The sequence below is a fragment of the Anguilla anguilla genome, chromosome 8 (genome assembly GCF_013347855.1).
Source record: "Anguilla anguilla isolate fAngAng1 chromosome 8, fAngAng1.pri, whole genome shotgun sequence".
Taxonomy (NCBI): domain Eukaryota; kingdom Metazoa; phylum Chordata; class Actinopteri; order Anguilliformes; family Anguillidae; genus Anguilla; species Anguilla anguilla.
In genome coordinates this window covers 12,171,275-12,199,247 of record NC_049208.1, presented here as the reverse complement: position 1 = coordinate 12,199,247, position 27,973 = coordinate 12,171,275, and the positions used below count along the sequence as shown (strand labels likewise).

General features: G+C 44.5%; 1 protein-coding gene across 1 annotated transcript; it reads right to left on the bottom strand.

Annotated features, from left to right (window-relative positions):
* Positions 1-18: 18 nt before the first annotated feature.
* Positions 19-24,395, bottom strand: LOC118234480 (sodium/potassium-transporting ATPase subunit beta-1-interacting protein 3-like). The gene is made up of 5 exons (XM_035431038.1): positions 23,844-24,395; positions 8,816-8,953; positions 5,910-5,990; positions 1,480-1,686; positions 19-123 (listed from the first exon to the last, which is right to left on the bottom strand). The coding sequence occupies exons 1-5, from the start codon at positions 23,895-23,897 to the stop codon at positions 52-54; spliced, it is 552 nt and encodes a 183-aa protein (XP_035286929.1). The 5' UTR covers positions 23,898-24,395; the 3' UTR covers positions 19-51.
* Positions 24,396-27,973: the final 3,578 nt, after the last annotated feature.

The window sequence follows — 27,973 nt, the reverse complement described above, 5'->3', positions numbered from 1 at the left end:
ACAGAAAGGCGGGACCGTGGGGGGGGGGGGGGGGGGGGGGGGGGGGGGGAGTCAGTACCGACAGCTGTCCCCTTCCTCTGTAAACACGCTGATCACGTAGCAGGCAAACACAAACCCAACCAGCTGTGGAGAGAGAGAGAGAGAGAGATGGAGAGAGAGGTAGGGTGGGAGGGAGAGAGAGATGGAGGGAGAGAAAGAGAAAGAGAGGCAGAGATCATGAGTCATATTTAAACATCTTTTTATTATGAAGAATTATCAGAATTATTGTGAGTAATATCACTACAATTTAATTGTTTGGGATTGTGGTCCTAGTGTATGGGTGTCATACCCTGGTTCTAGAGCCATACGATCTGCAGGTTTTCTTTGTTCCTGAGGATGTACTTAAAAACAGTTGGTTACGTTTTGGGCCTGAAGTGATTGTCTATTGATTAAGTTTTAAAAATGCAAGTAGACTGTTTGGCTCTCCAGGACCAGGGTTGGCTTTTTTGTTGTTGTAACTTCTAACTTCTTGCAAGTAATGTTACTGTATCATTATTATTGTGATGTTCAGGACTGACTAATCGGCTTCTAATTTTGTGCTTTAATCCTCACCGATTACTGTTTGTGCCAATACAGTTCTTAAGCTGAAGTGAGAGTGGGAGAAAGAGAGAGAGTGAGTGATCGAGCACACCTGCATTAAACAGGGCCTCTATACAAATTCCAAACCCTGTATAACAACCCGTGTTCACCCCCTCTGATGGGTCCCTCGTCTGCTCTTTCATTTACATTTTTATTTGAACAAAGTTCCTGCTTTGTTGGCAAGGGGGTTCCAGTTACGCGGGGCGGCGTGCGATGGGGTCGATGCGGCTCCTGTGGGGAGCCCTCTCTCTCCTTCACTCCAGCGGCGTTTGAGAGTAAGCCTCCATGACAGCCGTGACAGCCGCCTCTGCAGCCCCCCCCCCCCCCCTCCCGCCCCCCCAAACGTTCACAGAAACTTCTGCGCAGAAAATCCTCTCAATTTAACTCCAGGGGAAGGCGCAAGCCTCTGGTGAGTACTCAGACTGCAGAGGAGCTATAAGCCCTCACTTTAGAGGTTCTGCGGTTCATTAAGCCAACCTTTGTGTGTGTGTGTGTGTGTGTGTGTGTGTGTGTGTGTGCGTGCGTGCGTGCGTGTGTGCGTGCGTGTGTGTGCGTGCGTGTTTCTGTGAGAGACTACAAGAATGCATGTAAAGGTGGCACAGATGGGTGTGATACAGTGTATGTGTGTGTGAGGGAGACGGACTATGTGCATGTGTGTGTGTATGGGTTGAGCTGTTTGTGTTGGTGTGAGAAAGATGGATGTAAGAGAGGGAGTTTCTGTGTGCGTGCGCGCATGCTTGTGTATATGTGTGTTTGTGTCTGTGTGTGTGTGTGTGTGTGAGTGCGCGTGTGTTTGCGTATATGTGTTTGTGTGTGTGTGTGTTAGTGCATGTGCTTTCATATAAGAGTGTGTGAACTCACAGCCAGCAGTATACTGAAGGAAGAGTGCACCACTTCCAGGTACTGAAACTCCACCATGCAGCCAGTAACAGAGATGAAGGCGTGGCCCGGCAGGTCATGGGGGTCGTAGGGGTCAGGGGGCGGGGCTTCCGTCCTCACGCAGCCTGGCCCGTGCTCCCGCCACCAGGAGCGGTGCAGAGAGATGTTAAAGGTCATAACGTCCATTTCCTGTGGGGACACAGAAACGTGCGAGGTGCGGAAAGGCGTGTATGTGTACATGTTGGGGCAGTGCCTTGTTTTGTGGTGTGAGGCAGCGGTGTCCCTTTTCAAAAGGAGAAGCTTGGAATCTTTTAAAGTCAGGCCACTTCACAGTGCACCATGGTTACGGCGACAAAGGAAAGAAAATCTCTGAGAGGCGAAAAGTAGGACAAGCTAGAATTGAAAGTCTAAAAAGCGACGGGACAAACTGTACGAGCCGAACATCCTGCCCCTCTCTCATTTACCCCCTGCGTGAAGGCCCAGCTCGTATAAACACATTCAGACAAACCCAAACACCACAGTCTCAAAGCTCGTCTCTTTCATGTTTCGGCAATTTGACCTGTCTGCTTTGACCAGGCCTGATACCTGTCTTAGACGGGCATTCAATTCCTCCCGAATCTAATTTCACTGCAGTGTGCGACACGTCACACTGAGCCTGTATATCAAACCTGAAAGAGCCATTGGTTCTCATTAAACAGCCATGCCACCTTGTACCCTTCTCATGTCAAACCCGTGCTGCTAAGCAGGAGTGGGGTTTCTCAGTACTTGAATAGGAGTTGCTGTAGGAAAGGTATTTGGTGGACCAGTAGGGGGCACTCTTGCCTCTGGACCAAATAAAAATCCCATGCCCTAACACAGTGATGGGGACACTGTGCTGTAGATGGTGCCATTCTACCTTGTATCCGTATTCAACTTAAATACTCAGCTTTGCTGCATGTTGCTGACTTAACCTGAAGGGAAATGAAATACACTGAAATAAATGTGTTACAGCACTTCAGCGCACTGGCAAATACTGTACACACACATCGCTGCTTTTAAGATATCGCAATATACTGCGCTAACGTGGCTCATATAGTCATTACAATTTCCAGAAGGTCCGCACATCGAAAATCATCTCAGCGAAGTCCCTTTCGGTAAGGGGAAAGCGCTCGTTCTCTTTATGGCCAAGACCGATCACAGGCGGGTCATAACGCTCCCTCCTCCGGCGTGCTGCGGAGGGGCTTTTTAGTGCTGAGGAGGGAAGTGGGTGAACGAAACCATCGGCGGGGACTTTAATCCCCCCCTTCCCTGAGTGACAGCGGCTATTAACGAGGTTAATTAACATGCCATTAACCGAGCAAAGCATGTCAGAGAGCGACAGTGGGTATTAGCATCCTGTGCACAACGGTCGCTCAGGCAGTCCCTAACAGCATATTAATGGCAATGCTTTTGAAGTGATCCGCTCGGCTTTTAAAAAGGTTGTTTTGATGCTAAATATGGCCAAAGTCAATGCGTCTCACTGGACATCCATATTTAATACGAAAATGACTTTGACCAGTCAGAAGCGAGATAAAATATAAATGTCTTGATGGACTTTCTTGCAAGTCTTCCAGGACCAACTTTTAAAATATGACAAGAATGAGAAATATCACATTTTCAAAAACAAGTGGATGGGGCATCTAAAATTCATGATGAATTAATATTTAGTGCTACTGCTGGAGAACGGATGCATATTTATCTCTTCCTAAAACAAATTTCCTGTCCTCTTAACCCTGTTATGTTTAATGCAAACATTAATAATATGATCTCTCCACAAGACAAATGAAATAAATTATCAGGCTGTGCTTGCTGTGAAGACTTTAAAAATGTCCAGCAAACAGGCTCCTCCAGATCAGACTGAATGCAAATTCTATATAAACAAACTGTAACTTAGACCAGATGGTATTGTAGGTACTGAATGCAGATTCATGGTATTTACATTAACATGCTATAGTTCTTGCCCCTTATGTGTGGTAGATAGTTTTAGTATAATGCTTAGGGAATGGCACTTGTAATTCTCTGGTTGCAGGTTTGATTCCCAGGTGGGGCATTGCTGTGGAACCCTTGAGCAAGATACTTTAAATTAATTGCTATAGCAACTAGTTTTTTTGCTAATTTTCCTGAAATAGGCAGTGTAGTATAGCAATATGGGAAAGTTGTAAGTCAGTGGTTGCTGGTTTGATTGCCAGATAGAGAACCGCTAAGGTACACCTTGAGCCAAGTATCCAGCTGTATCAATGGGTTGTTTGCAGACTATTCTGCATATGCCACTTATCTTCTGATAAGTGATAAAATGGGAACATTACATTCTAAATTACAGAGGCAGAGAATCGTGACAGTGATACAGACATTCTGAATTCTGTGCAAATGTGTCCCATCTGTCGGCATAATGTTAATGACTGACACATGACACTGAAGAGCCAGACCCAATAAGACATCATTCATTATACACAACTCATGTCAGAGGCTACGCTGCACTACTTTAGTCCTCTGACCATAGTTTGAAATACTGAAGCATTGACTAAAAATTCAGACTAAATTCAGACGAATGACTGAATTAACGGCTGCAAAGAAACTCTTCACAAAAATCTTGACAGGTGTTTTGGTGGAATGGACTTAAGGCTATAGTGCTAATAGATTCTATCCAGGAGCTATACCGTTATATTGCTACCACATTTCCTTTAGTGGGGTCCTTACACAAGCATTGCAGCGTAGCGGAGCAGCATGAGCGCCCAGGCAGAGAGAATTCATATGGCTTTCGGTCACGGCTGCAGATTTGGGCGAGGAGCAGGGAGAGTGTTTTAAAGTGGGGGAAAGGCACCGTCGCCGGAGGCAAATCAAAGCTGCTCGTTGCGAGGAAGATGGGCCTGTGCTCTTTCACATGCTAATGACGGCCATTCGGTCTTATCTCTTTGATGAATGAAAGCGGGCTACAAAAAAGGGTTCAGAATTCCCCATTTTCTCAGAGGAAAAGGCTTGACTCAGATCCATCAGAAATGCTTAAATGCAACTGCTCCTGCAAGCGGTAAATATCTATATTATAGATATTTTATATAGGTACAAAAGTGAGGCCAGGCCACAGAATATGAAGGTCTGGGTCAACTTTACACCTTTATACCTCTTCTGTATGTGTACCATTGACTATTGCCAATGCAAAAGTATAGGAAAATATATTACCAATATATTACAATCCTGCATAATTATATGAGCAAATCACATAAATCCAGCCACTTTCAGAAACACTGTGATATGTAAAATACATATACTTTAATATATTACTGTGAGACATTTTTCTGATTACATATTTTTTAAGAGAACATATTTGTTATATCTTACAGTATATTCCATTTTATAAGGGTAATGCAGGTGGTGTAGCTATTATTGCCTGGCTGTTTACTCACAAGGTTTTTTCTATATGCTTCCTCGGGATTTCTTCCTTCCCGCTGTCACCCTTGTCTTGCTAATGAGAGTGAAAATCGCATGCTAGTTTGGATTCTCTGTCTGTGCGGGCAAGAGAAAGTTCACTGCTGACTTACAGGCATCTGAGTCACAACAATATCATATTACACAATTGACTGTGGCAGTAGTGCTATTCAGGTAAAAATGAGTTTTAAAAAATGTAGTGCTCTTTGCATGGATTCTTACAGTCTTCACGATACAACGAATACACCATGCATACACATTACTGAGTGCCTAGGTATATTTATGTATACCATTAATATTATATTGCACTCTTATCCAGGAAAACAAGCATGGCTTACATTTTCCAGAGAGTATTTTCTATTTATACAGCAGGATATTTACAGATGCACTTGAGTTAAAAGTACTTTGCTCAGCTGTACAATGGTAGTGCCCCTTCTGGGAATCGAACCGGGGACCTTCTTGTAACAGGAAGCAGAAAAGATGGATGTGTTGGCTGCAGTAAAAGGACGAAGACCACAGGAGGCCAGAACGCTGTTGTTCTGGCCTGTCGTGTCGCACATGGTAACCTTAACCTCAATCGGTCACCTTAACCGGTGCTCAGGTACCCCCGTCTATCCTTAAACAATTGTGTAGTGTTGCTTCACAACTTAAAGTAATGTACGCTGAATGTGGCTGTGGCGGGTTGGAACAATGGACAATGCCCCAATTAAACCCCACAGCTCACATTACACAGAGGCACTACATGGCCGCAGACTGAGGAACTAATGCGTTCCTGCAATTCAAATTCGTGCCATTCACAAGTGATGGCTAAGTGCTATGAAGTCAATGACGAACCAGCGGGGGGAGGGGGGAAGAAGCAGTCTTTGGTGACTCAGCCTTGGAAACGGAGCTGACCGGGAGAGGAGCCGAGGCGGAACGCAGCGCGCGGCGAAGCAGTGCAAATAAACAGCGGAACGCCGACGCCGTCTCACCTGGGTGAGGCCCGCCACTTCCAGGTAGAAGCAGATGACGAACACGTTCCAGCCGACCCACAGCGCGGTCCAAACGGCATACTGCGGGCAAGGAGAAAATTAATATCACTGGATTAAAAAAAACACGAGGTGTGATATTAATCTCTCGAGTGGTTATGCCATACCAGTTTTTTTTAAACTTGTGTGGGGTAATTGAGTTAATTGAATCGGTTGTGCTTCATCATCGTCAGCGGTGCCTGGCCTCTGGTGTGAGAGGTGAGAGGAGGGCGAGGCATAATTTGAGGAGGCAGTAAATCACTGGGATGCTTGGCACTGTTGTCCTTGATGTGGAAGGAGGTTATAGAGAGGACAGATAAGAGAAGCGGGGGAGGAGAAAGAGGCAGGTGGGGTGTAGAGCAGGAGGTAGTGTGTGAAGGGAGAGGGAAAGGATGTGAGACGAGGGGTAGGGAAGGGAGAGGTAGAGAGAGAGAGAGAGAGTGAAAGAGTAGTAGGTGGTAGAGTGAGTGTGTGTGTGCATGTGTACAAGAGAGATGATTGTGTGCATGTGCATTTGTTTAAGCATGTGCTGCTGTGTGTGTGTGTGAGAGAGAGAGACAGAGGGAGAGTAAACTGCCAGTTCTCCTCAGCAGAACATATCCAGTACTGCAGAGCCACAGACGCCAAGCTCACTGCTCATCCAAACCAAAAAATTACCCCAGAATGCTGCAGGGCTAGAGAAACAAGGTTTACTGTTCATCCTGGGAAAAATGAAAAAATGAAAAACCTCAAATGGTATAAAATGAAAGTAATAGACACCAGGACACACACCAAGACACCTGGACAATTTAGAGGACTGGTCCACTGTTTGCTCACTTCCTTTTTAATTAATCAATTCATTCATTCATTCATTCATTTATAATTTTTCATACATTTTAAACCCTCCATTTACATTTCCCTCAGTGTTTGAAATGCCCAGTCATTTCAGTTGGCCCAGGCCATCGCTGCAGTGTCCTCCCACCATCTGGGAGCACAAAGACCAATCAAATGCGTTTTCCAGACAGCAAGCGAGCAGCCGACAGCTGCTTCGTTTCCGTCTGCAGCCCGCTGGCTGTCTGCGCAGTTTCTGTGGTGGAGAAGCACAGCTCATGCGCAGCTGACGCAGGCAGACTGCACACGAGCATCCGAACGGACGAGCAGACGAGCCGGGGAACGCCCTGCGGACTGAAGCCCCTCCTTTTCTTTCCTGGAGGACACCGTGGATGATCAACGCTGTCATCGTTCTGCAGGGCTGCCACGGTTGCTGTCTGCGCAGTCCGGGTTCGATTCAGTTGTGCGTAGGGACACATCACCAGGAAATAAAGGGCTAGCGATATACGCTATAAGCTACACCCCTTCATTTCCAGGTGAACACTGACCGCCGTGCACCGTTACGGGCTCCTTTGTACCTCAGGACAGCGAGCTCTCGCGCTCAGTCGACAAAGAGGAGAGAGATGAGAGACCTTCAGAAGCGAGGAGGGAGACAGACGCTCCTCGGCGCCGCCGCCGGCTGCTGTCAGTCCTGTAACGCTCGCTTTCACCGCATGCCCCGGAGATCCGCACGGGACCGGATACAATTACGGGATTTAGGGAGAAAAATTCCCCACCGGTGCGAACGCGAACTCTTGCAGGCAATCTTCTAATGTCCCCTTTGGGTGACAATGAGCCACGCCTCCTCGTCACAGCGAACAGGAGCACGCTGGTAATCGCAGAAATGTCTTTGAAGAGGAGGAGAGGGAGAAACATCAGCCGATTTGAGTCATTTTGGCGAGGAGGTTCTGAATCAAAGCTGGAAGGCGGCAGCGGGGATCCCGGGGAGGGGGCGGTTCGTTTGATCTCGGCCCGCCCGAAGACAGGAAATGACTGGTGGCGGCGTGCGAGAGCCTTTCCAGCAACAGCGGGTGACGTTCCCGTCTCGCAGACTTCCAAGAGCCTGCCAAACCGCTCGAATTCAAGATGGAACTGACCTGTTCTCCATTTTTTTTCTCTCGGTAGTTTGGAATATACCCAGTTGTATTTCATCAGTGGTCACTGCCACGACCCGCACTATTGATTCAGCAGGGCACAGACGGGTGCGGATGCGCTCTCCTTTGAAATGCACGATGTCAGTAACCGCCTTTTATCACACCACAGTTCATAAGTCCAGGTCACGCAGACACGGGTTTGAGGGACACACCTCACGCGCAGGTCAACAGGCAGATTGCAGGTGCCGCGGTCAACCAGACGTCACTGGTGCACGTCTGTGAAGCCCTGCCATCCCTGGACAATGCTAGAGACAGTTCTGCGGGGTCGTCTGCCACATTTGGCCCTGGCAGAGTCTGGATTACCAACCAGATCGTGGGACCCATCCACTTGAACAGTGCTTTAACGGGATGGGACTCCCTGCAGCCCCTGACAGTAAGAGGTGACGTGTCTTTGGGCTGCAGCTCTACACAGAGCCAATATACCAGGACACATCTTCCAAAAAAAAGCCTGAGAAATGCAGAAACTGAAGAATTTCCAAGATAGATATCTGTACCAGAAGTTACTCATTTTCAATGGGCCTGAGCGTATACACCGTAAATTAAAGAAAGTGACATTTAACACACGTAAAGAAAACTGTTCAGCAAACTCTCAAGGAATCATACAGAACCTGTAAATTGGTTGCCTGATTCCGTAATACAACCATTCACTGTATAAAGGAACTGAGTGACCGACGTGCAGATTTTATGTGAATCCTTAATAAAATGGGAAGCACTCAATGGCTCTGCTGTGCTAGAATTTTTCACAGTTAAGTAAAAAAGATGTTGGCTACTGGTGATTCTTACTGAGAGAAACCGTTCTGGTCAGTCAATTTAAAGGCTGTTTGGTTCAGAAGGTCAGTGTACAGAGATATAAAAAAAATGACTCACCATGATGACGTACTTAGGCCGATACTGAAGTGTTCCAAACAGGCCAAGAATAACAATGATTATGTGCAGGAAATTCGCAAGGATGGGGGCCCACTGGTATCCCAGGAAATCAAAGATCTGTCGCTCCAAGGCTGCGAGCTGGGGGGAAGAGAGGAGAAGGACGGAGATGAAGGGAACTTCGCTCAAAAAGCGGCATCACATAACAGAGAGAAAATCTTTTCTAAGAGAGTCCATTTGAAAGGACCTCTAAATGGCTACAATAATGTTCTGACCTCGCAACTTAATTATTTTATTCTCAAAGAAGTGATTCATGACATAAAATCTTCTGGAAAGCAAAGCTCTCTTCAGCATTTGGGACTAAACACATTCACTTCTTTGAGATGATGGTAAATAATTAGAAACTAAGAGAGCTAAATGCACAGGTGAAATCAGGCCAGCCTTCAAGAACACTGTTCCCAAATGTTCTGTCTACCAGAAGCTCTTGCACCACACAACGTAAAGACCTGTGGACCCTTCCTCCTCTGGTTATTTTCTATGTTATTGATACCCCCATGTGAACAGATTTAGATTCCATGCATATTAAACAGTAGATTTTGCAGCTGAGGTTTCCCATGGATCCTGAAAAGGCCTTGACGACGAGACTTTTATCCTCCGACCAAGAAAACTGTGATTAGTCTTATCTCCTCAATGCAAACACCCATCAGCCACAATCGAGCATGGTTTAAAGTAGAGTTTCGAAAAAGTGTGTTCCTCAAAGACAATTTACTGTGTGTGTGTGTATGAGTGTGCGCATGCGTTCATGCGTGTGAGTGTGTGTGTGTTTAGATCCCTCATCCTGTATGTAAGTGTGCAGGTTTAAATACCGAATATGTGCTCTGCATTTTTTAAAATCAACATTAACCATCAAAATTGTGTCTTGACTCTGCACCGTGCTCTCAGCGTCCTGACACCCTGCAGTCCAACAGAAGTAGAAAGTGCCAAAAATATACTCACTGGAATATAAATGTAACCAGTAATTATTTACCCGATACATTCTCATGTCTAAGATAACGCCTGTTGATTCCTGAAGTTTCCCCAGTGCATTTTAATTGTAAGAGACACTTGTAGCACTCGTAACATGTAAGGATCAAGCTAAATATTTGCCCCCTGATGGCCGTGAGATTTATGCAGTGCTCCCATTAACCAGCAGGGGGAGCCATGGAGTTTAAGGGAAGCGCACTGGTCCTCTGCTTTGAACTGTGGGACAGGAGCCAGATGCTGATCTGACCGTCTGAGCCCACACAGAGGAGGCCAGGCCGCGAACAAAGACGGAAAATTACCCTCCCGCAGACATACAGTGACCTCTCGTTTCCTTTGTAGCGTGGGGGGGCGGGGGGGTCAGGTTTCTTGGCCACCCTTCAGAGGCTCGCATTCAAACAGCTGTATCTCGCCAGCCATGAATAATTCAGGGAGGGGTTTCCCCAGCGCTCCTATTTGAAATTCATTAGATTGCTGTTAGATTACATTCCTTTTCTGAAACCCAGGATCAGGCATCCCGGTGGGCCATTCACAGATGCACAGATCCGGTTAAAATGCTGGCGCTCCCCTCTAATGCCAGAGAACGTGGCTGTGATGTCATGGGAATGTGGAGACTCTTAACTCTTAACATCCTAAAACCGGCAGTGCGATCTTTCACCCCGCGCTGAGACATGGAAGATGCAAGAATAAAAAAATTTTTTAAATACAGTGACTACGTTGTCGATTTCAAACGGTTGTCGACAGTCCCACGACGGCCCGCTGCTTCAAGATGGATCTTATGGAAACGGAATAATTGAGAGGGTGGAAACGCAGATCAGCTTCGTTTGATGCTCGTTGGGGGATCTCTGATCACAAACAAAACTAAGAAAAAAAAAAAAATTGTGTTTCAGTCTCCAGGACTGGATTCCGGAATGTCAGCCTCTGATAAGGGACTAAACCGGGGCTGATTAGAGCAGCTGCAGAACAGACAGCTCTTCAGGCTTGATACAGATTAACTTATTACAATACTGCAACAGTGCCACAACAACACCCTATCTGATTGGGTAAACCAGCCGACGCTTTAGAGCGTGATAACTCCTGAATCCTTTCTGTGCTACTACGTCTGATGTCATAGTTGCACACGTCTAATTTTTTGGCCTGTTCGCTAGTAACTGGCAAAGGGCAGAGAAAGAGGGAGAGATGGAGAGAGAGGAAAAGAGAAGGGGGTGAAGAAAGACAGAGAGAGAGAGAGAGAGAGAGAGGGTCTTTCATCTGAATCTCCCCAGCCCCAGCTCCCAGAGACCCCCACTGGGAATAAAGAGGAAGGGGGAGAAATAAAGCAGATGAAAGAGGGGCTTGTGGCTTGGCCCATTCAAGCACGTTGACCCCCGATCTGCATCCAGGTGCCTGTGTGGCCAGGCGGGCAGCCACCGCTCAACCACTTTACACTGCCTCAGAGGTCAAACTGCCTGTGGGCTCAGCCCATTAAGGCACTGGGTATCAAATCCAGACTGCACCGATGCCGACTGTGGCCAACAGACCAGCAGGGCTGTACAGTATGTATAACTGGTGGTAGCATCACCCTGAGAGGGAGGAGTTCTAATTTACAGAAAATGATGAGAAGGGGTGCTTTGGATCTTGGGTTCTTGCCATCACTGTAATACAAGTGAATCTTGGTCTCATCTGTCCACAAGGCCTTTTTCTGGAGCTCTGCAGGGTCTTTTGGGTACTTTTAGGCAAACGGTAACCTGGCCATCCTGTTTTTGCAGCTAACTAGTGGTTTGCATCTTGCACTGTAGCCTCCATAATTTCTTTTTGGGGGGTTTTTCTTTATTATTCATTTTCTTCATTATTTCTTCAGTCATCAAATGTAGAGGTCTTCCTTGGCCTACCAGGCCCTTTGTGGAAACTGGGCTCAACAGTACTCTCATCTTAATGATGTTCCAAACTGTTTATTTGGTAAGCCTAAAGTTTAGCCTATGCCTCTGACTGTTTCTCAGAATGGCTTCCTTGACTTTCTCTGGCAGAACTTTGGTCCTCATGTTGACAGACACTAATAACAGACTCCAAAGGCAACCGAAAACCTAGAATTAAAACTAGATGCTGAAAAATCTCTTATACCTGCACTAAGGAAGCAATTGAACACAACAGGCTAATCAGAAACACCTGTGAAGCCATTTGTTCCAAACATTATAGTGCCCTGAAATAGTGGGACTATCTATAAAAGTACCATAATTTATACATGGTAAAACTAAAATGTATAAAATACTCTTTAATAAAAGCTGAGAATGTGCACTTTACCCACATATGAATTGTTTGATCACATTTGTGCTCGGGCCCCGTTGTTACTGCTTGCGGCTAAGTTTCAGCATATGTGTGTTGATATTCACTAACAAGAAAAAATTTCAGGCAACTATCTTCATATTATTTATTTATCAAATAATTATTTATTATTTGATCCACGGAACAACATCAATAGATTTGTTATACAGGCTCATTTCATTAATTTTGTTTTAGTACTCAGCAGATGCTCTTATCCAAAGAACAGATTACATTTATTATAAAGAATCCATTTATATGGCTTGATATTTTACTAAAGCAATTCAGGTTAAGTATCTTGCTCAAGGGTACTACAGAAGTGCCCCAGCTGGAACTAAATCCCACAAGTATTGAGTTAAAAGCCCAGTTCTCTACATTACGCTACACTTCCACGCAGCTCAAATTGGCAGAAATAACTTAACTACAGTATATACAACTGTACTTGTATTCTTCTCTTTGAAAACGGTCTAATAGGGTCAGAACCAGGGTTGGGAAACATTGATACGAATCTTTACATAAACAAGCTCTCTGTATGCCGTTTGTTCAACAGCGAAAGTGAACAAAAAAACTGCAGAGCAGAGCTGGGTTTACTTTTCAAAGATAAAGGCCAGGAATCTCTATTAAAATCCAATTCATAAAGGAAAATAAATGCGGCTGGCATGACTGATTACATCACGCTGCTTAGCCATGATAACAGCACTGTTTCACTGCGGTTTTGAGGTTAAGATGCCGTTATACGATTGCACAACTGCATAATTCTCTTCCGTGGCTGCTGTCTATCTAACCACAAACACGATAAAAACAGGCCACAAATTTGCAGCCTCGCTGCGTAGCAAGAGACTGCAGGTAAACAAACGCTGTACGCAGCAGGAATAGCTTTGTCTGTCGGTAATTACTGGTTTCATTAAAAGTGATGACAAATACATAGTTGCCAACTGCAAAAATCCTGGTAACCATTAAAGAAAATCGAGCAGGAAGAAACTAAAAATAAAACCAGATTAATACAGGCATATAAGAAACAACGTTCAAAAAGGGTTCAGTCTAATCTTGTGAACCAAGGGTATGTGCTGCCTGACTTTCTGTGCAGATTGTGTATACTTCATTCGTGTGGCATTTGCAAAGCTAAATCTGAAAACAGGTTGTTTAATATTCATAACTGAGCAGTTTAACTCTCCCTTCAGGCAGTATTTATTATGCAAACACAGAGATGGGTGAGAGAGAGACTGCTACTCCCACACTCCAAAGCCTGGATAATGTCTCTGCTATCATGAGATGGATTTTAATTGCAAATAACAATAACCCAATAACCCCCCTCTAAAAAATAAATAAATAAAATAAAATAAAATAAAATAATTTTTAATAAGTCAGTGAAAAGCCTTCACGTGTGCAAAGCAGAATTCTTATTTGTCTGTGTTTTTGGATCTCTAAAGCATAAATACATAAACTGCACCAGATTAAGTAGAGTACTTCTCTTCTCAGGCTACATTTAGAGTGACTCATAGGGACACGCCCCGTGCACACTACCAGTTATCGATACCAGTTATGGTCAATGAGAGAGAAATGCGCACCTTCTTCATTCAGCATTAGAGCTCTCCTGTGCCACTGTGTGTCTCCTGGAATGCAGAAGAGTCATTGCAGTGCTTACTGCTCCAGTCTAATTACCGGCAAATTACCCACAATGCATTTTATGGTTGCCTGTTTTACGATACGTGTAATTGCACTATATGGCAGAATGGTACTATTTTACAGCTTAGCTACCAGCTGAAAACATTTTTTTAAATAGGGAAATGGGCACGCCATATTTCTTTGCTCCCCTATGCCCTCGTACCTGTGACACACAGCTTGTCCCACCCCTTTTTCCCCTCGATGTGAAACCTGCAGAGTTGGCAGGAGAGAGTATTCGAACCGTGAGTTTTCCTTCCACACAGGAATGCATCTGCTGTTTATTTGTCAGAGAAGAAAAAAAAAAACTGGCTAATTTTACCATTGTGTGAGGAAAGTGTGCACAGGGAGGTCTGGATCTGCATTATTCATGAGCGCTCAGTAAGATACCTACATTGCCTAATTACAACTCTCATTACTGCATGGAGCCAGTTAAACAGCAACTCTCCTAATAACGCCAATGAGAAGTGCGTGTCTCGGGATAGCATTCGATCTTGTAAATTAAGCATGACAGACACTAATTGCTCCATCCTCCACCGACATGGGGCATAGAGACAGGTGGCTCAGAATGGTGCACCTCGCTGGGCTTCTGGACAGGAGCCTGACTGCAAAGTCAGGGTTGCTACAAGGTTCTGCGTCTTACAGCGATGTCGAACACAGCCACAGCCTCCCACCAATTACCTCCAAACCCACTACCTGAGACAGTTTTCTGCAAAATGCGTTTTTTATTGTTGTTGTTGCTATTTTATTTTAGTTCCCCTGATTATGGAAAACTTTTTTTTTAATGTAAAATTGAAATGAAAAAAAAAACTGCTTGGAATAACGCAGCCCAAGCTGTGCACTGCAGAATAGGTCTGGCAGCAGCAGACTTTTTCACAGCCAGTGACTCACAAATACAGGTCTGTGCAGAACAGTGCTCTCCGTGTTCCTGCTCGTTCGATGTCAGAGCAATGCCAGGGACCCCCTGCACAGAGCAACAGATGGCTTTCACAACCAGTCGTGCAGCACCAGCATGGGTGGAATCAGACCTCAGAAAAGGACAGAGAATGAAGGAAAGGCAGGAGGAGCTGTTTCACTTGACCTTAACGCCCCCCCCCCCCCACACACACACACACACATGCACACACGTGCGTGGACGTGCACACACACATGCACACATGTGTTTGGACGTGCACGCGCCCATGCACACGCTTACATGCACACACACACACATGCACAGACGCGCGTGGACATGCACACACACATGCACACACGTGAGTCGAACATGCACACGCCCACACACACGCACACACACACACATGTGCACACTGTCTCTCTGGGCTCACCAGGCCAGCGCTAATGACTCAGCCAGAAGTCCTGACAGGGTGGAAGTTAAGTTAGCGATGTGTCCTGTAATACTGCTGCCTGTAATTGTCTAGATCCGGGACCTTCCACCTGACTCATGTTACCGCATACAGTAATGCTTAGGACAGCTATGCTTCGAATATCCCTCTTCACATCCTAAACTACTCTGGGGTTTGGACTAACCTGGTGGGACAGCACCCGCTACCCTGAGGCTGGTCACCATGGCGACGATGCATCACTGATTTTCCATCAGCACCCGGCCTTCGGCTTCCGAGTCTTCGCCTAATTTGCCTGATTTAGTCAGACGTCATTTCTGATTATGGCCCCGCTCGACCCAAACACACAGCTGGAAACGACTCCCCTGCGATTAATCATTTAAGAACACGCAGAAACAAAGAATGCTCAAAGCTTAAAGTGCTGGAGCCGGACTCAGATTTAACACAAACATAACAAAGGCATTGACTCCAGTAAAATATTGCGTGTAAAATTAACTGTAACACAGCACATTTATACTCTGACAAAAGCACCTTTGATCCCAGTTATACCTATATAAACTCTGATAGAGAGTTGAATTAAAATAAATGAACACTGAATATTTTACTGTGGGTGGTTGACGGCCCCGCTGTAAAGGAATATAAAAGTGTGTTCAAACATGTACTCTCTGTTTCTGCGCTGCGCGTCTACGGAAAGGCATGATATACACATTCATAAATATTCATCGCCTGCTATTGAGGCTCAGCACGGCGCTTCTCCAGTCTTCATGCAGCTTCGCGTGGCAGAGAAGAAACTTTCATCTCTACCGTGCGCTGCTTCTCAAACTGAATTCTGGGCCAAAGTATTGCAATACGGGCATGGAGTGTCATCACATACAGAACACTTACTGTCTTGAGATACATTAAAATAATTAGTAAAAAAAAAAAAAAAGAAATAAAAAGATGTGGACTTTGATAAACTCCTTCAGCATGGTAGCAGACACAATTCATCTCAGGATTTGCTGAGGAACTGACAGCCTCCGTTAGTTATAAGGCCTTCACTGGTCTTTTGGTTTTTTATTTTGTAAATTCACTGGAATAAGATTACATCCAGCAGGTTTGCCACAGGAACAATCCCAGGTGTTCACACAAACCTGTCCCAATGTCCACACTTAAGCTCTTTGAATGTGTGCACCCACACCTACTTCCAGGAGGGCTATGCTGTCCCATTTCTGATCACTCAAATGCTTGAGGGATTGACTGCGTCCTTTGTGAGCCCTATATGAGCCCTTTCTGTTAAAAACACCCAAAATGAAAAATCTGTCTACCCACAATCCTGTGCAGGAAGAACAAAGGCACGAGATGGCATGGCAGCTTCAGAATTCATCAACGAGCTCAAAAACAAGTCATGTATTCACAGAATATCTTGCTGACATTTCCCCTGCTTAACAATATAAAATAATAACAAATCATCCTGCAGAATCTAGTGCTTTTAAGTTTCATTTTGCATGGGGGCCCCAGCGAAGAAACCAGAATGGAATGAACCTTCACTCTGACTACTGCATGTTGCTCTACTGTGAATGCCATGAAACAGTCTTGGAGCTTTATCACTACAGACTGTGAGAAGTTTTCACCACACCACAGAATAGAACATTAACTGTACTTATCACCACACAAAGCCGGTAATCAGTAAAAATCAGTGCAAATGATCAAACTGAATTTATAACTATCAGAACACACAGGCAATAAGGGAATACACGCATACGTGCACATTTGATACGACACCCAGACCTCAGAACATCTGAAGTAGGTAGACAATCACTCTGATCTAAATGAGGTGTTAATTATTCAAACGTGAGCAGTAAAATTTGCTTAGCTTGCAAGGTGCACAGTCTCACACTTTTACCCACAATGCCTGAATGAGAGGACAAAACGGGCCAGTTCGGCCAAATACTGCCAATGTATCTGGAAGATACATTGTGTCCTGTTTCCAGGTACCTTGTCCGCGATTATGAGGATGTAATAACCTGTACATTTACTTCAATATTTACTTAAGTTAACATTCAATGTATGTATAATTCACCAGCTTGCCCCATGTCTTTTTGTAATCTCAACACCTCTGCTCCCCACCAACACCAAGTCTAGTCAGAAATAGATTTTGAAATCTGTGTGTAGTCAGGATTTGTACTTAGGTTTTTGGTTTGCATAGTAACCTAGCATTAGTGCTTTGGTGATATTACGCATATACTCACTGGGTTGGAAATGTTGTTAGCCAGGGATGGCGCTAAAGCTCCTAAATCAGGGGAATGCCCTTACGCTCCCTTGTGTTTTAAGCTTCTCTGGATAAGAACATCTGCCTGTGCTCACAACGAAGGCACAGCTGTCATATTACAACAGCAGTGCCCCATCTGGGATGTGAACCTGCAACCTGCGTTATGAAAGACCACTCTTTCATTATGAGAGATGTTTGGTGAGACAGTTTCCCTTAAGAGAGCACTGACCTGGAGACAGACTTTTTAAAATCTGAAATGCAGGCTCAAATCAGCATTCCACTATCAGGACTCCCAGAAGCTCTCTGCCTCATTAATTCCACAATGATTGCTAAACATTAACTGTTAGGGCCGTGTGATGCTGGGTTTTTAATTGCCTTTCACTGACACACTCCGAATGTGTGGCGCTCGTTCCTTCTTGGTTATTCATGAATAGGGTTTATACGCATCTGCAGTTCAGTCATTTGTGCGCCAGGCTGGATTGAAACATTCAGTGACGAAAATGAAAAAGACAACGGAGCATGAATAATGGGCTTCCTTTAGTTCTGATTAGTATTTCCCCTTACAGAGCGATGCTGTAGATATGGCTGCTGTGTGCTGCTACAGAGAGGTGTGCAGTCTGTTTAAATTCACCCCTGGAGCTAACCCCGAAACTAAGCATGCTTAACCTCTTTTTCTCTCTCTCTCTCGCACACACACAGACACACACACACAAACACACATTTGACAGACAGAAAAAATTGCGCTCAACTGCCTAGCACTCCTTGCATGCCATTAAATGTGACCCTTGAGGCGCACACATGACACTCCCGTGTCTGCAATGCCATGCGCTTCACCAGGGCAGGGAGGTGTTTACGGAGAAGACTCTCAAGTTGCAGAGATTATGGAGATACCTTCAGGGGTCCAACAAGGGGCAGTGTGGAGAGAGTAGCGGTGTCACTGAAGGTGTATTTGCACAGGCCACACCTGTGGAAACACAGCAGGATAAGCGCAAGGCTGTGGTTCACATCAACATTTGACCACACCAACACCGCTACTTCAGAGCCTCCATGAGTTGCAGCCAACAGAGAGAGATCTAACCCTCATATATCTAAATATGTCATTATTGTGAACCCACACCTGTCAGACTACTGTTGGCAGCTGCTGTAGGCACACATTTTTAAAATTGCCATTACAACAGTTGGCCAGCAACAGGGCCGTCCACCAGCAATTCTGCCTTCTCTTAACAACTGCTACTCATCTCCACTGCCCGCTATTGGACCGCTGTGGGGTCGATTTGCAAAACCTGGCAGCTGTGCCAACAGAGGACCGCTCACGGACCGCCCTGTGCATTTGCTGCGCGGGATGGAACTACCCCCTTCAGTGGACAACCAACACTGCAAAAGGAATTCGTTAAATTTTTGCTTTTTTTCTAGAAGACAAAATGAGCAGCGAGGCAGCTTGCATGTGGAATACATCCTCACGGTGTTTTGAGAAGACCACCATCAGTACCATGAGAGAGTCCATGTGTTTAAATCTGCTGTATCCTGAATTACCCGAGCCAAAGCCCTGCGCACATGGACACACGTGTGCGCGCACACACACACACACACACACACACACACACAGATGTCCTCATTTGAAGACAGAAATAGTTACCAAGCGGTGAGGGCAGGATATGAAAAACCTCAAGATAAAATGAATAAAACATTTTACTTTTAACTTCAGAAAATTATTTATCATCTCCATATGCCTCCATGTCCTCAAAGCTTCACCATGCCTGAGAAGCATGACGTACTGGACCAGCACCTGCAGTCCAGACTTAAAACATAAAAGCCACAGCAAACGCAAGACAAAAAAACCGAAACGTGAAAGAAAAAATCACAGGGAACCACTAAGAGCCGAACACACACACATACACACATCACACACACACACACACACACACACACATATAACATTTCTGCACCCTCAGGGCAGTAAACTGTAACTGAGACTTGAACATAAGTCCGCCAGCTAAACGGCAGCTTCGGCTCGAACCTCCGCTCCTGTCTGATCTCCGCCTCCATTACGGCTCCACCAATCAGAGCGAGGGGGGAGGAGTCAGCAGGCAGGCTCTGTCTCCGGGCGGGACTGAGGAAGGCGCGCGCGCTCGGACACGGCTCCCCCGGGACACCCGGGTCCTGGTTCCAGGGGTAATTGGTTTCGCTTGAGCGGGTTCGCCCGGCTGATTGGAGAGCGCGAGGGCCTGATTACTCCCCCCCCCCTTTAGCTGCTCAGAGACCTCGGGCTCCGCACAGAGACCCGTGCCGCTCAGGGCCCGCTCCGATAAGAAGCCCAAAAGGAGCAGACGGCAGACACCAGAGGCAGATACGGCGCGGAAGCCCGCGGAAGCTCGCGACGCGGCGGAAAGGCGACAGCGGGTTCAGCTCCGCGGTGGAAAAGGGGAATTAGCTTCAGGACATGGGGGGGGGGGGTGTTTCTCAAAATGGGTTTAAGGAGTTAGCCGGCTACCTTTCATAAATATTCTGAAATGACTGGGGCTTTCCTCTAATTAGATTTCGTCCAACTGAAAATGTTTACGAAAGTTAGTCTGTTAACCCCCCCAATCTTGCTTTGCCGTGGAGTTGTTCAGTGGTCCGTGTCATACTTCAAACGCAAACGGAGCTGGTATGGTCAACCTCGGTCCATTCCATTCCAGCTCAGTCCAGTTCAAAGGTCAAACTGGACAGTGAAAAGGCATGCAAGGCCTGGTGTTAAATGGTGCTGCTCACCCGGCCCCCAGCCCAGTCTCCTGAGGTGCTCTGTGGGGCCTGTCGTTTGCAGTTTGAGTCTCACGGACAATAGATTTCATCACCTCGTCTTTCTCATTTTCTGGAGTCCCATCCAGACCATTCTCTGTGGTTTAATTTACGGGTACTTATTAATTAATTGCGCATTTGTGCTCTTTGAGTCTCATGCACGCTTTTACTCTCCCACTTGTCTTTATCTTTCACATCTTTCTGGAGTCATTAATCTTCAGGGATTGTAGGAGCTTTCACAAATGCACACACACACACACACACACACACACACACACACACACACACACACACACACACACACACACACACACACACACACACACACACACACACACACACACACACACACACACACACAAAAACGACTGCGGTCCTGACTGTGGGCTAATGACTTAAACATGCCTGTGGCTATGTGAGGAATCATCAGCCACAGAACCATTGAAGGTTCTTTTTTTTTTTAATTTAACTGCACAATGTTCAAAGCTTAACCTTAAATGTTTAAACATCACAAAGCCCACTTACCAGCCGCATAGCAGAGGACTGCGTACGCCATGCAAAATGAAGGATACTGTGCGTGCTCAGAAAGAACCATGGTTTTCCTTCGCAGGATAACTGCAGCTACTGAGGGGGCTATAGCTCGGGGAGCACAGCGAGATTCCCAGCAGATCACAGCGGAGAAAAAGAAGCAATTAACGTCCAACCCAATAAGGATGGAAACGCTTCAAAGGCTTCACACACCGCTCACGAGTTTTTGTTGACTCTAATTTGCAGAGGAGAATGCATCTGCAGTGTTCCAGAAAAAGTAAACCTCTGGAAGAAGAAAAAGTCCACAGTAAATGGGCTCTCTCTTCAAAGTTACCACATCATGAGTAAGGGGTCGGTGGAGGAGAACTCACAGGAATCTAGCTGCTAATACACAATAGTCTGACGTATCTGAAAATCAATAAATGAGGATCTAAAAACAGTAACCAGTGCTAAACAAGAAGAAAGTTGTGTATGAATGTTTATTGGCTCAATACCCACAAGTGCAGGGACCTATTGACATAGCCTGTTACTTTGCAGTTGCCCTAGCAGCTAGGGGCATCATTCTTGTGTCGTAGACCTTTCTTAACGGGGCAATTCTGTGGCTGCCCATAGCAGTCAACACTGGCACAGTGCAGTTTTGGTGCCAGACTGTGATGCGGGCACTAATAAGCCACAACTCAATGTCTCAGCAGAATGAGCAACCTGGCAGCCCATTGCTGTCTTCTCTTCATTTTTTCATTCTTTCATCTCTCCAATTTACTCTTCGGAAAAGACGGTACTAAGTCCACCGTTCTTCCCAATGACTGGCATGTTGAAACGTCTGCACTGACACCGCACAAACTTCTATTCCCCAACGCTAATAATAAGAAGAACAGTAAATAAATCTTACCCATTTTACCCTGCTTTCACACATACTGGCGTATGCGATGTCCCTGCACAGCTTCAGAATTACGAAAAGCTTTTAGAGTTGACAGACCAGACTAAACACATTAACGATTAAACCCTTCTTTTTGTGCTCTTTTTCTCAGGGATAAACACTTGGTGTAGAGGAAAGGCTGGGTGAGCCTGTACTTATTTTATTATTATACTTACTGCCACTTCCACATAATCTCTTGCTCTGAAGCCACTGGAACTGCCGGAGAGAGATACTGTTTATGAATTTAATTGAATGTCTTCTCTTTTTTTGATGTCTTAAGGTTATTGACTAGTGAAGCCCAAAGAAAATTTCCACACTTGTCAGACAGTTAAGCCACTCTGACTCAACTGCTTGCTTGCATTATGTACCAATATAGCAGGCTCATCACTCCCGTCATAAAAAATGAATAATGTCAGCCATGACAGCACAACATTAAAAAAACAACCCACAGGCAAGCGCACTTCAAATCACCTCTGAGGAACTGTTCCCAGGAGGACACTCTAAATTGTGGCAAGGTTCATCACACACCATTTCAATGCACCATCGTTCCTCACCGGCTATCTCCTGCTAGCTAAATCAAAGCCTCTGAAATTTAGCCCATCATGAAAAACCCTTGTAAGGTTTAGTATATGTCATTTTAGGGTTTTTAACATGTTATTCTGAGCAGGGTAACTCTTTACAGTGAGGTCACATGAATTGGCAGTAACTAACGTAGTTAACTACTAACTACAGAGAGGTTCATATGTACAGCATTGATAATGTACTTGTACATCATTAATTCGTTTTAACAACTACGTTACTTAATGCCAGTTCATGTGACCTTATTGTAAAGTGTTACCCAGAGCAGCATACCAAGCTGACATTGGCATATTCATAATGTTGAGTCCAACTGATGCATTTTGGGATATGGAACATTCCTAAGGGAGTTCAACGGTGAACAGAACCTACAACTTGCTGGTGAAATGCATTGCTTCTAACCCCTCTACCACACATCAGCCCCAGAATATGCTGCCCGTATGAAAACTGTACGCCTGAGTCAATGAACTACACAATGGTACACTTTATTTCACCTGGGAAACCTCACAGTGCAACTGATTGGGTGGGAGTAAAATGTCAAGTGTGAAATTAACTATGTCACAGCAAATCTTACTCTGATAGAGCACACATGATCCCTACTTAAACTCATACACACTGTGTTAGAGCTGAATTAACACTGAACATTTTGCTGTCTGTGTAGGTTTTGCTGTAGAGAGCCACTTACCCAGAGGGTGTGCAGGAGCTACATTTAAGGGTGGGCACTCTTGGTAAAATTCACCAGAGAAGGGCAAATGTGAAATGAAAAACAACTTGAGTAACGCTACTGTCACCTTTATTTAAATGGTGACCGTATATGGGCCGACTGGACAGTTCTCCAAAGAAAGGACTATGAACCTATATTCTTTATTCATGATGACAATTTCTTTCATATGGGTGAAGTTCACTTTATGTAAACACTGCTGACAGAACTCAACTTGAAAAGTCAAGAGTCCCTCAGTCAGCTGCTGCGACACCATTTGCCCTTCTTGTGTCAAAGTGCTGAAGTTAAGCAGGTGTGGGCTTGCTTCAAGCTTGGAAGAGACGCCTCCTAGGAGAACTAAGTTTCAGCCAGAAGAGGGCACTCTTTCCCCCTCGCCAAAACTGAACATCAAATGCCCAAGTAAAGTGATGAGCGTGATAGAAGGTGCCCTGCTTCAGTTAGTACGTTAAATTGCCATCCCGACTTACTTACATTTGCCTCTACCCCATTCTGTTTTTCTTTTTTCAAGAGAAAATGAACTAGGCTGTCACACTGTATATTGCAACTGATAGAGTTTAGAGGACATCGTTTGCATTACAACACTAACTGACCTGGCTTTGCTCTTAGAGCTTCATAATCGTGTGTATCTGTAATTCCATGACAGATTTATTTTTCCATGCAATTTATGGTCAATTAAAACGGTTCATACGTCAAAAGCAGATGACCTGATGAAATAAAGTTAGGACAAAATATGATTCTCGTGATTCTTATTGCGATGCGTTATTACTCACGGGTGGAAAGCATCTTCCCAGAGAACTGGGAGACTATTCTCAGGGTTTATTTTGCATCCCAGCCAAGTCCAGTCAACAGTGTTTTGACTTGGATATAACGGTACACAAGGTACCATGCCAGGCGTAGCAGTGTAATCGCGCAGTTTATGCGCACTCAACAAAGAATGTACTCACCAGCTGTAAAACGCAGAGAAAGACAAGTGTGCACCGCCCGCTGCAACAGCCCATTTTCCCACACGAGTGACAAGTAACAACGTTGGATTAACAAATGCACAGTCCGGCTGATGAGAAGCAGACGCGAAGAGCTCAGATCTTCAGGTAGTAAAAGTATAACTTTGCGTAGGCTCCATGTATATGCGGCGTAACAAATTCTGAAGTTAAACGAAAAAGTACAAATTAAATCTCTTCGGAGCAGTGCTGATAACTCGTTTATCTCTCAGCATGTCGCTAAGAGGATGTGGACTGTGTGGGTTTTCCCCAATTAAAGTCTGTGAACGATCTGTTCTCTAATCCAAACTCAATTAGCCCAATGTAACGGGAAGCGTGGGTTCGCAGGGAAACTTGAATGGCAGTGGATTCGCGGAGGCGCGCGCCTGCTGCCTTCGGTGGGCGTGGCTGTTCACCAAAAAAAGGAAAAAAAACACACAAGAAAGAACACAATGGTCGTAGTGACAGAGCAGCGGTCCTGCCTTTCCACTTCGTTGTCTGTTGTTAATTTTACACTGTCGCATTGAAACCTGTGCGCCAGTTCGTACCGATATTGTTGTTTGCTCCTTGGTATAGAGAACCCCAGAGTGTAGTATATTTATCGAACATGCATTCGACATAGCTCAGGAGGTAAGACCGATTGTCTGGCAGTCGGAGGGTTGCCGGTTCAAACCCCGCCCTGGGCATGTTGAAGTGTCCTTGAGCAAGACACCTAACCCCTAACTGCTCTGGCGAATGAGAGGCATCAATTGTAAAGCGCTTTGGATAAAAGCGCTATGTAAATGCAGTCCATTTACCATTCTCATATGTACACGTGGAATGCCGCACTTCAATGTACTGAGGGGTGGCCCTCATGCCTGGCTGTGACAATCACATTCGTGTACAGAGAAAAAAACAAAAAAAAACAAAGTAACAGCCACCTTTATGTACCATTGCATTAGTCTTTTGGATAATTACACACGAGCACACTGATTCTTACATTTGCACTTCAACCAGCGCCAAATAAACTAGTGTCACTTTAAAGGTTGAGTCGCCCTCTTGTGGTAAAATAGATAACACACATTTGATTCTTATGCTCAATCACTGGCACATACAGTATACTGTACTGTACATATATTGATAAATGGTAACAGGCATGTACTAACCTTACGTTAAAATCAGGTGAATTTAAATAAATATGTATAAAAAACACAATCAAACAATAAAGAAATTCCATAATTTAAAGTTGTATGAGGTATCTTTGAAATAAGATCAATCAGAAACTGATAACAGATTTTGACAGCATCACTGTGTTCGGAAGAGGAAGACCCAACACCATTTTTGGAGTATCAGGACTGTACTGTTGTATTTTACAGAAACAAACATGGTTGTTCCAAGTGTAGTTAGAAACTCACGTCACAAGTGATAGTTATGTACAAAGCTTTCTGAAAATGGGCATATGAAAACCTTTGTCATCATCATTTCTTACTGTGTCACACAGTGTTGACAGTTAAAGACAGAAGAAGTCATAACACAGGGTTTATACAGAAGGGCCTGTACCAATCTTATCTGGGTTGATATTACTTTCGTACTGCAGTGGAGTGTAATTCAACGTCATATACCAGGAAGAGTATTTGTAGGGTGCTGTTAGTGTCCCTAGGACAATCATCATTGTGTTTGTCCTTCATGTAGTAGCAAAGGTGAGCGTTACTGAGCGTAAACATTACCATAACCAGGGGCCCGTATCCAAAGCAGGATTTACTGTGTTACCTGGCGAGTAAAACCCAAAACCCTCCAAATTCTGGAACATGGACTGAAGTAAAAAGAGCTGTTCTGGGTTTTTACTCAGTGCAGTTGTTCAGCAAATTCAGTAATCCTACTTCGTGATGCAGGTCCCAAATGGTGCAGCCAGTGGAGGTGACTTAATAATATTCTGTTCGCTGTCCCCACGAACCCTTTTCTCGCTCCCTTCGCACTGTCGAGCGCATGCTTTGCCCGAAAGCGGAGCGCTCCCCTCAGCGGCCGAAGAGTGGGAGGAGCTTAACGCCCACGGCCTCGTCACTCAGAGCCCAAGGTTGTTCGTTATCTGAACCCATAATAGCTTCATCTTATCTGTGCGTCAGCACTGGCGACATGTCTGGTGCCAAATGATAGAAATTATATGACTTGATAAAAACCAATCTTTTAAAACTATGTTCTTATTTTATTCTTTACTTTTGTGTAATTATTATTATTATTATTTGCATTTTTATTTTTCATTTTGCAATTAACTAAATAGCAGAGGTGCCCTGCACTGTCTGAAGAAGTGCTTGTCTAAGAATTTATCTATTTTAAATTTTTTTTGTTTGTTTTTTGCTGGTGTTGAGGGAAAATAATTTTGGTAGGTACTAGGAAATTCTTTTGGATGAAAAAAATTGTATATTTCTGAAATTACAATGCAAGTCATACAATATTATATCAACATATAAATTGAACTTACAAACCCCAGTGAAGAATGTATGTATATCTGAGGATGTTTATACGACCTTATAAACATTTTTTTAAAAATCCTTGGTAACCCAAAGAGTATTGTAAAATACAATGATAGACAGTAACTTGAGTGAAAGTTCACCCTCTTCCCACACTTTCCTTGGTTGTGGACAGGGTGAGTCACTCCATTAACGTTGAAATCCTTGTGTGTAAAAGGCGCTATATCATCCTGGTCATGCCACGTGTAGCATGTTCCATGCCAAGGACAGTTCAGCCTGTTTGCAGACATGCATATTGTCTCTACTCTCACACGCGGGGGGGATGTGAGAAAGCCACATATGGTCTAACTCCATCGTGCCCACCTGGTCTTAAGCTAACCTCTTCCATGGAAAAACCCACATATGAAATTTGCATGCTGTACTGTGCATTATATCTATGGCCCTCACTGCACAGACTGATTGTCATTATAATGCAGCTGTTATTCATATTGTCATGCAGTCAACTAGTGGTTGGCATCATAATGTGTGTGTCTGTGTGTTTTGTCTGTGTGCTTGCGTGTGCATGTGCATATGTGTACTTGCATTTTTTAACATAAGAGTAGTAGTGATTTCAGTTTCAAAAATGTATGACCATATATTTTGATTGTTTACAGTAGAACTGGGCTTTTTCTTAATTCTATAAAACAAGCTTTTCTGTATTGTTTAAGTATTTGCATGGGCTGTCTCACAGTTAAGGAAATTAAGTTGCTGAAGAGATCAAACTGACTTGAAGGAAGTGTTGTCCAGAGAATATTGAATTGAGATTGTGTTTGCAAAATTCCATCATATTTGTAAAGAGCAGAGATTATCTGGAAAAACCCTAGTTTTAGACTAGTCAGCTTTTAAACAGGGCTGAAATCTGGAAAGTCACAATACTCTTGGTCTACAAATGGGTGTAAATCAACTTTATTTATGATGTTGAAATGTAGTGGATGTTCCCCTCTATCACTATAATATATACAAAGGTTCCTGTTAATGCGGCCTTGCTACATGGTGCCTGAGCCTTATGTGCTCTTAAAAGTGTCCGAATGTTCACAGGGAAGAGATCTTTATTGCATTTTCTCATGAATCCTGAAGGGGAAAAATGGGACCTGGCTAAAATGCATGTGGTATCAGAACAAAACGGTCAAGTCAAGTCTCGCCTTCCCAAAATTAATATCAAAAAGCAGGTTAATTTTGTTTTATTATTTTATGTTTTGCATCAAGAAACCCAGGGAATCAAAGTGAGTAGGCTATACAAGGAGTTCATCACAGCCAATCACATTTGACCAAGACACCAGGATTGACACTCTTAATCTTTTGAAAAGTTCAGATGGGAACTTTAGTAACCACGGGAACTCAGAACCTTGGTTGAGTACCTCATCTGAAGGACAACACCTCCTTCAGCAGTGTTCCCATCTGAGCATTTAAAAAAAAAAATTCTGTAGATGGAGAAGCACACCCCCTACTGCCACACCAACACCTCCTCCAGAAGCAACTGTGTTTTCCCAGGCGTTCTCCCATCCATGTGCTAACCAAGCCCAGCCCTGCTTAGAAGTTGGTGTGCAAATTGCATTTAAATTATTTGCATCCGACTGAAATCATTTGCACTCTTGACCCTGTTTGAAAGGC